Here is a 9,936-nt window from a genome sequence, read left to right as displayed (position 1 = left end):
GCAAACAGTGATGTCATGTCTGTCCAAATCAATAGTGGATCTTTGTTCTCCTGTCGAGGGGTTTCTGTTGCTTCTCCGCGTTTCGACAACGTACTTTCTCATTTCATTTACACACACAATCACTTCCAGGTAGAGGTCTTGATCAGGCTTCCGAGGCCAAGACTTGTTATATTTAAAACCATGCTGACACACTGTAAAGTTTGGGTTGATTCACTGATTGCAGTATTGTTAATTGTATTAACAGGATAATTAGGTCAGTTGGTGCAACCTACAAACACTAACGAAAGTGTGTTTTATTCCCTCTTCTTCACCGCTTTCCTGTCTGAGGCTGTGCAAACAGATTAGATCGATCAAGCACAGGTTATGTGATATTGACCAGAGTGCAGCCCAGAGGCCCGAGGCTCAATAACACCATAAACACTTCTATTGCACCACTACTTCAGTGCTACATTTTAGAGGGGGCCTCACAGGAAGCACAGCCAGTGCTTGAAGACAGATTAGATAGTGTTTCGTTCCTGTAACTTCCCTCTGACTCAACTAATCAAGAATAGATTCTCCTCAATCTGTCCCTGGCTGCTCGTGAGTGCGTTTCCACCAGAATGATACATCAAGTCCCTGCTATGTTTCCTAATTATTTTTATCATTTCCGGTATGCATCCTGTCCGACAGCAGAGACAGCAGCTCTTTCTCTCTCTCTCTCTCTCTGGTCTTTTCTGACCAGAGAGAGAAATGTGTGATACAGGAAGGAAATTCTGTTCTGCAGGTCTGGTTGACATGAATGAGTTATGACAGCAGTCAAATGGAATTGGGATGTTTGATTATATTTGGCTCAGTTCTTTCTTCTACCTGAGGGTCACAGACACAGATAACATTTCTATGGATAGGTATCGTATTTTATTTTATATGAAATTTAACCAGGTAAATCCCACTGAGGTTAGAAACCTCTTTTGCAAGTGATAACTAAACAACACGCCAGCAAAGAAAAATGCAGACAAAATAATACGAAAAAAGGCAACAGATAAAACAATACTTTAAACAGGTATTAATACTGAAATAAGGCTGATGGTAGGCTGAACAGATACAATTAATATCGGAGTCATTTACCGGAGTTTTCACTACACTGGTTTTGAATTCTGCCAGAAATATCTGTCAATGTACAAGTAGAATACATTTATCAAACCAAATACCTTGATATTTGTAACCAGGACATTCTGTTGGTTTCCCCTTAGCCTTAACAATGATCTCAATGTCTATAGACCTCCTTTTAGGAATAGAAAACAACATTAAATTGTATTTTTTCTGCATGCTGCACACTTTGAGTTGAGTGACTGCAAAATAAAAGGGGAAAATAGTAGTTTGTGAAAAATATAAGTGGGCCAAGCACAGAGTCTTGAGGTATTCCATTTACTAAGTCAGTTTGAACGGTGCCCATTTACTTTGACACATTTAGTCCTACCTGAGAGACAATTATTAAAACCAGCAGGCTATGGTCCACAGTATCAGAGGCTTTTCTTAGCTCAGGTTTCTATTGTTTTGAATCCTGACTGTGTCTCACTGTGCTGTTTTTAATAAAGCAGTAAGCTATAACATAACCATCACTTATTACACTCTTTTTTTAAACATAATTAGTCATTATAAGTCTGCTATTTTCTTACAATGGCTCTTTTGTTTTACAGTATACTGTTTTCCAATCATATCTCCATGGTTTCCTCCCCTCCCCTGTCTACATATTGGGTATAAAAAAGGGGATACACCCAGTTCTCATAAAACCGGCTGGTGTTGGCGAACTTTGCTCCGTTAGTGTTGGTATGTGGTTTATTTATCAGTAAAGTCCTGTTGCTGTTTTATATTTGAGCTCACTAAGTTCTGCTGACAACACCCACTGTCCCAGTTTCCATACATCTCTGGTTTCATTAAAACAACCAGACGACAGGATCGGTTCTCTTCTTATTCTCTCCGGTCTGAATAGAATTAGTGCAATGAATCAAACTTTCATCATGTGTCTCTCTGTCTTTTCCCTTTTCCATCTTCCTCTCTGCTATGTTTTTGCCAATCCTTCGTCAATCATCACTCATCCTCCTCCTCACTGCCAGCTGGGAGTACTTTGTGTGTCAGTTTAACTGTGTGGTGTGCAGGTGGGGATGACAAATAGCGTCTAGTGGCTGCTGATGAATGTAGCTCCTCTTTTTTGGACTCATCTGATGTCCTAAGTAGAAATATGAACTATAGATAGAGAAAAAGCTGAGAATACCACCTGTTTCTGTTTTGCTTTTATGAAGGGGACATAATTGTTTTATTTTATGGAAGTGGACCAGAATAATGCACACACCCATGCCCACGTTTATGTATTTTTGAATTTCCTCTGTCCCTGTCTACCTTTCCTCACCAGCCATCCTTTCTCTCTCTCTCTGTCCATCTCTTCCTCTGCAGGTTTTCTCTTTTCCTGAGATAAACCTGCCAGCTTCCACCCCAATTAGTCCCTCTGCTCCTATTACAAGCTGCCAAACAGAGAAAATCATACACAGTTACTGGCAGACTTGCTGACATCTGCAGGGGGACTCTCAGTCTGGAGGTCTGCAGAGAGTTGAAAGGTCAAGGCTTTTCCTCTGACCTTGACTTGTCCTACTTCTGCTGCTTAACCCCAACACCTGTTGACCACAGCCCTCTGTCTAAAGGAATAAGGTCATTTGGCCTTTCAGTTACTTCTAATTCTTCCTCATGGGATGTTTAATCGACAGGGTAACCAGGCAACAAAATACAATCACAGCCAGAAAGCAAATTTTCAATGTTACTTAGCAACAAGATTTAATTTCAAGTGGTTAAAAACATAGTCATTGCAAGCTAAGAATATAATCCAGTTGCAATTTATTTTGGTTATGGGATTTAGTGTTGATGCACAGAGCAGGGAGTGACTCTGTCTCATTAGTGTAACGCTTTAACAGACAGACAGACTTAGAGAGAGAGTGTGGACTGAAATATCCTGTGAGAACTATGATGTTGTCAGTGACTGTAAAGGAGAGTGACACTCACAACGATGTACGCTTCTTGCAATGAAAAGGATCATTGGATTTTGGCCATTGATTAGCCTAGTATAGAGATTTTTTTACGAAGATAAATCAGTTTATATAATACATAATGTGTTTTTTGTATATGTATATACCATATACTTAACCAATGTCTTACATACATTTAGAATACTTTACTATAGTATACTACTACTACTGTATTTTTTTCTATTTGTGTAGCTACAACTGCGTGTCATTGTGCAATCCTCTATTGCTAATAAAAAATAAAGCTGAACCTTAAAAGATTTAAAGCTTAAATATTCAAAGATACAGAGGGAAAAATATTAAGAAAATAAGCAGGGAAGAATATTTGTAAAATAGTTTCAGAAACAAAATACTTAAGTGAGTCTTAACTGAGTAGCTGCTGCTGAACAGCAGCCACATGTGACAGTTACGGAATAATGCTAAAACCCTACTGTAACAGTAGCACAAATGTAATAGAGTCAAGTAGAGCCCAGTTATGTCAGTTATACAGCAATATATATCTAAAGTTTGCCATCTTTAGCTAACACACGCCACCATGAGCTACTGCCTATACCAAATGAAGTATACTACAGTAGAAGGATATTTTTACTTCCATATGTTTCATATTCTTGCTTTAAAAAAAGTTATTTTAAGCAATGGATACATACATTTAAATAGTTTTCTTTTCCCTCCATCCATTTCTTTTTACCTCAGCTTCCCCTGTGCCCCTATAACTCTCCCCCTCTTTCCTCATAATGCCCCTATTTCCCACTCAGTTTGACTTTTGACATATTACCTCCACTGAAGCATTACTCACCCAACCTCCGCAGCACCCCCACCTCTGTCCCACCCTCCTTAACCTCCCTCCTTCTTCCCTTGTGCAGGGTTTATAAGTCAGCACCAGCAACAGTTGGCTCAGTGTGAAGAGCTTTACATAGAGCGAAGGGAGAGCAGCTGGAAAAATTGGTGAAAACACAAAACTTTCATGATATTTTAAAAAGCAACACATTCAGAGCTTCATCATGCATGTGTTCAGGATCTGGCATTTGCTGTGTGTGCTTGGCCTTTTTGGTGCATCCTTGTGTGTGAATGAGCTTGAGTATGAAGGGAACTACGCAGACAACTATGGCAACGAGATCTCTCGGGACCAGCAGGAGGGTGAGTTATGTTTATTAGTCCTTTTGTCTCTTTTATTCCCTGCTTGTTTGAACAGATGGCTCATTGTGAAGAATGTGTCCTCAGCTGCCTTGCCCGATTTCAATAAGCCAATAAGATACATCTTATTTGCTTTGATAAAGAATTCATCAACACACTTTGATTTATTCGTTTTGGATGGTAAATAAAGGTGTCCCGCAGGGATCTATTCTTGGTCCACTTCTAATAACTGTATACATCTCTGCAATCAATGTAAATATATTTTTATACAGATGATACCATTTTAAGCAGTCATAGAAGGGACTTGCATTGTACATTATTTATGTAAAACCCTCTACTTGAAATACTATCTTTGCTCTCTCTGATCACATCAAAATAGATTAAATATAATGTCAGGTCACAGGTCATTTTAACTTTGTCTGTGACGCATGTTCAAGTGAAGCTATGGGTTTTAAATATTACTAAGTAAGATGAGTAACAGAACATTTTGAAATTAAAATCCTTTAAAAATTACAACATGATACTCCAAGTATATTGGATGCTGCATGTAATTGTTGTTTTTTTAACGTGGAACCACTGTATTGTATAAGTAAACTTTTTTTTGGGGGGGGGGAAATTGCTGTAAATGTAACTTATAATACTTTTTGGGGTTATTTATTATTGCACTGTTGTAAGTGTGAATTACGTTACACAATAATTTTTCATAGGTTACGCAGTGTTAATACCATTTTGCCAACTTTATTTTTGTTTCCCCTACGGTATCCTTCAGTACCCAGTATTTTACACACAAACTATGGTATTATATATAACTGTTGCATCCCTCTGGTTGTTGTCTACAGGGGGAACTCCAACCACACCATGCCAGGCTACAGATTTCTCACGTTGGGACAAACTTTTCATCGCTCTGGAGGACTCCCATATGAGGCAGAACATGCTGCTGGAGTCTCTGGAACAGTGTTGCAGAGGAATGGCCTCTCTCAGGACCCAGGTGGACCAGCTGGCCAAGGGGACATGCCAGCAGTGTCTACCCAACCTGGAGTCAGCTTGTAGGGCGCAAGCCGAGCAGGTGAGTGTCAGGCTGCAAAGAGGCTTGCTGGAGCTCCGGGAAGAGGAAGCAGAGAGGGAGAGAAGGTTAAACGCTACGTTGCACCAGCTTCTGCACAGGGGCCATGAGATGAATGCCCGGCTGAAGCGGCTGGAGGAAGGTGGAGGCCACAGGCACCAACCAACACCGCGACCTGGAGGTTTAGGGGCAGCATTTGGCCTGAGAATGGAGCAATTTACATCTGGCATGGAGGAGCAGGACGTTACTTCACCGCTGGACATGGAAAATAACCTGGTTGCCATAGCAACAGAGCAGAGTGATAGAGCAGGCAGGAAGGACAGAGGAGACACATGAATTGCCCCGAGGCAAAAAATATAAGATTGACCGGGGACTCCGGTGATAATGATTTTGCACATACTGGGTTTTTAATGTTGTTTCTTTTTATCTGTGAGCATGTTTTTGTCTGGTGTCAATGAATGAACCATAAATGTTGTGTGTTTACTCTAATGAATAAAAACTAATTAATCGACCTAATCAGCCTCATGGAACGCTTTCCTCATTCTTCCACACAGTAATCAACTCCTTTTCAGAGCCGCATGTTCACGCACATGCCCACCCTTTCATTTGTCAGTGCGTGTGTTTTGTCCTTGTACATTCTGGAGTTTACACCACAAGGAAGTGTCTCAGAGGTTTTGGATTATGTTCAATTCAGGGCAGGTCCCTCCCTCTCGTTCGGTGCTTTAAGAGTGTCTGGATGCAAGAGGCCACAACTTACGATGCTCTGAGTGTTTATGATTAATGAAACCCTGCCAGAGCTATTACACTGCAGCCAGCCCGTCCCTCCTGCAACCGCACACACACACACACACACACACACACACACACACACACACACACACACACACACACACACACACACACACACACACACGTTCTTTGTTATTAACCACACAATTGCTGGTGTTGACTGAAGGTACTTTCTGTGTATTTTAAAGTTTATGTCTTGTGGCTTTTGGTCCCAGGACATTTCTTGATTTATTTTTAAAGTATGTATAAGTTTGTTTTGGAATTTTAATAAATCTAGAGAGGCAATTGGGCGAATGAGATAGCAGGAAGAGGGAGAAAGAGAGAAAGGTGAAAACTGAGGAAGAAGTATTCAGATCTTTTACTTAAGTAAAAGCAGAAATACCGCAATGTAAAACAATACTCTATTACAAGTCATATGAGCTAAATTTACTTTTTTTTTTTTTTTTAAAGCAAACGTACTCATGCAGGTCAGAGATCCAGGTAAGTGGAAAATAATTATATATTATATTATTTCATCATGATTAGGAGCTGCACTAAGTTATAAACCTTTAAGTAGTTTAATCTGTTACTAAACATCATGCTTAACTGTGTGTAAATCTAAACCGGCAGAGTAACTCTTTACTATCGCTGTCAATTCAATTTAGTCGGGTAAAAACAACAATATCTTACTCTAAAATGATGAAGAGTATATGGGGCACAGATTGTGCTTGACTAAATGTACAAAGTTACATTCCACCCCTAGGAAATAAAATGGCAACAAATATCATTTGAACCGAATGTGATTTTAATCAGGCCAATTTCTGACATCACAAGATTTTCCTCTAATGAAATGTCTACAACCATGTCATGAATGTATACTTGTGTGTGTGTGTGTGTGTGTGTGTGTGTGTGTGTGTGTGTGTGTGTGTGTGTGTGTGTGTGTGTGTGTGTGTGTGTGTGCGCACTTTTCCTCAAATGTGCAGCTGGTTGGAGGATTGCAGGCAAGATCTAAAGGTTTCTGGCTGTATAAATGTCACAGCTAACAAGATGCAGTAACTAGGGCAGTAGTTATATTCATGCCCAGTCTCTCTACTACAGCAGTCTCATTATAATATCCAGCCTGCACGCAAACACATGCACTCATCTGTGCAGTGTTTGTGGATTTTACTGAATGGAAGCTTCGTCATGTCCTCTCATGTTGGCGCTTCATTCATTTTTTTAACACAGAGAAAAACGAGACAAAGAAGAGAAAAGGAAAGTAGGAGGCTAATGATGAGGAAAATAGAGGAGGAGAGGCCCGGAAAAGATGAGTTATGATGCTGATGTGTCTGACATTTAGATATAAGACACAAAGAACAGTGATTTTATCAGCCAGCTAACCAGACACGCAGCACAATACCCAGCTGACATCAGGCTCGCTCTCTTCCCTGACTTCCTTCTCTTTCACCTCTGTTTCATCATCTGGCATCCCTCTCCTCTCTCTCTCTTGCTTCTTATCTGTATGCCAATCCCATCATCTGCTCTCTCTCTCTCTCTCTACCAGCATTTATCGTCCTATCATTGCGTCTCGCTCCTATCTCGTGCCTCCATCTCCTATTTTCTCGCTAGCTCGCCAGCAGCCAAATAGATGGCATCAATCCTTGGCAAACCCCTCAGCTGGCTGGTAAAAGTGACTGACATTACAGTCCTGTGAAATGTAGCCAATACATTCTCTCTCTCTCTCTCACACACACACACACACACACACACACACACACACACACACACACACACACACACACACACACACACACACACACACACACACACACACACACACACACACACACACACACACTTAAGGAGTTGTGATACTGATTACAAGTGGCATCAGGAATGCATTGTTTTCATCATAGAGATTTTAATGTCACATCACATAGTCACTAGAACAGACAACACAATATTGGCACTTTCTCAAAAGCAAAGAGGACAATACAAAAATTGATTAAAGCTCCAATAAACATTTAGCAGTCTCTTATGTACACCGGAACCAATCTCATGAAGGAGGGAGTGAGGGGGAAGACAAGGAGGAGGTGTGAAGAAGAGGAGAGAGGAGATGCTTATTTGATAGGTGAGTCCAGAATCTCCTCATACTCCTCCCTTTGGCGCCGCGTTCCCCCGCGGGCTGGTAGCAGCTTTATCGCCACGAGCCATCCGACGCTCAGTATGACCATCACGTTCCCGACGACCTCCGGCGCAGTGGGAGCCAACGGCAGCACCGCCAGATGCAGCAGCATGGCAACAGGTACCTCCAGGCTCTGAGAGGCGGAGACCAGAGCAGGGTGGAGTCGGGTGAGGGCGTGCGTCATCCCCAGGAAGGCTGCTACAGAGCATGCAACCAGGCCCAGGACCAGTCCCCATGCCGGGGCACTTGAAGGCCAGGACCAGCCCTCCTGGAGCAGAGCCAACGAGGCCGGGGCGAGCAGGCAGCCTGTCCAGCTCACTGTGAACAACGCTGTGCCAACTCCCACCCTCTCCTTCAGGGAGCGATACCCGACCAGTGCCAAAGCCATCCACAGGCCTGCAAGAGCAGAAAGAGACCAACCGAACGCACCCCTCCAGAACACAACCGGGTCAGTCGGTGAATCTGAATTGCTCTCCTCTGCTGTGGGAAGTAGCACAAGCCCCAAACCACACAGTCCTGCAGCTAAGGTGATCCCATCAGCCAATCCCAGCCTCTCCTCCAGGAGCAGGAAGGCCAGGGTCGCCGACAGCGCCGTGGTTGCCAGGCGCCAGGTTGTCGTGGCGTCTCCGGGTGAGACGAAGGTCAGGGAGGAGTAGGCGCAGCAGAGGGAGAGGGAGTAGGCCACGCCGTAACAGAGCAGACGTAGACGGTAGCCCGGCGGTCCGAAGGGGTTTTCTCCCCTGTGCAGTGGTACGGCCACAGAGAGGAGCTGGAGGATGGAGCGAACCAAGAGTAGAAACAGGGGGCCCAGGCTGAAGCGTTCAGAGGCCAGGCGGGTCAAAACAATCAAACAGCCGTGAGCCAGCGCCGCACCGAGCAGCCCCACCCAGGTGAGCCGAGACGCAGACACAGACGCCTCCCCGAAACTGGCCAGCTGTTCCCCTACTCCTTTCCCAGACACCTTTGCTGCTCTGGCTCCCCCCTCGCTCCCATCTCCTCCCCCAGCGGCCTGAGGTTTGCTCGTCGTGTCTTTGTCTTTGGACCCAAACAGAGTCAGAGGCCACTTCCTGCTCTCCGTCAGCTGTTTCTTGTCTGACGTCTCCTCCAGGAAGGAGCCAAAGTCCTCAAAAGACGGGGCGTCATCGTAGCCCTCGTCTCCTGGTTGGGGGAAGTGTGTGTGTACTCCAGGTTGAGGGGAGTAAGGGGTGTGCGTGGCGTATTTGGCCGTGACGGTGTGAGGGTGGATCTTTACCCTCTTCTTACCCTGAGAGCTGCTCAGGAGGTGAGTGGATTCCATTTTAAAACTTCAATGACGTCAGACACCTGCGAGGGAAAGGACACTTTAGAACCACATAAAAGATATATTTTAAACACACACACACACGCTCCTACAAATCCTCTCTCTGCTTTTTCCCTCACGGCGTCCCTCGCTAGGATACCGCTTGATATATCTCATTTATCTTTAATATCCAAGATAATAATAGCAGTGACTCACGTATTCCCATGTGTCCCTCGTGTTTGGCAGGGAATGAACGTAAGCTCTGCCCGTCTGAGCAATCACCAGTTTAATTGTTTTATTTTTTTCACGAGAGTTCAAATTGAGTTCATATTAGCGGAATCATAAAACACCATAATGGCAGATTAACAACTCCATTATCGCGCCTTTTAGACTTCTTGGAATACATGACCTTCAAGGGGTGTTAGAGATCGTTGGCAATGACAGTTACGTAAGCAAGCACTTCCTGCTTCATTTGTCT

The 9,936-nt window shown here is 43.3% G+C and overlaps 1 protein-coding gene across 1 annotated transcript; it reads right to left on the bottom strand.

The window, feature by feature from the left end:
• Positions 1-8,114: 8,114 nt before the first annotated feature.
• On the bottom strand, positions 8,115-9,476 carry slc35g2a (solute carrier family 35 member G2a). Its single transcript, XM_054614659.1, has one exon. It carries the CDS (start codon positions 9,474-9,476, stop codon positions 8,115-8,117), a length of 1,362 nt encoding a protein of 453 aa, XP_054470634.1.
• Positions 9,477-9,936: the final 460 nt, after the last annotated feature.

Source organism: Anoplopoma fimbria, chromosome 15 (assembly GCF_027596085.1).
Source record: "Anoplopoma fimbria isolate UVic2021 breed Golden Eagle Sablefish chromosome 15, Afim_UVic_2022, whole genome shotgun sequence".
Lineage (NCBI taxonomy): Eukaryota > Metazoa > Chordata > Actinopteri > Perciformes > Anoplopomatidae > Anoplopoma > Anoplopoma fimbria.
The sequence above is the reverse complement of the archived record's forward strand: the minus strand, read 5'-3'. Positions and strand labels throughout refer to the sequence as shown.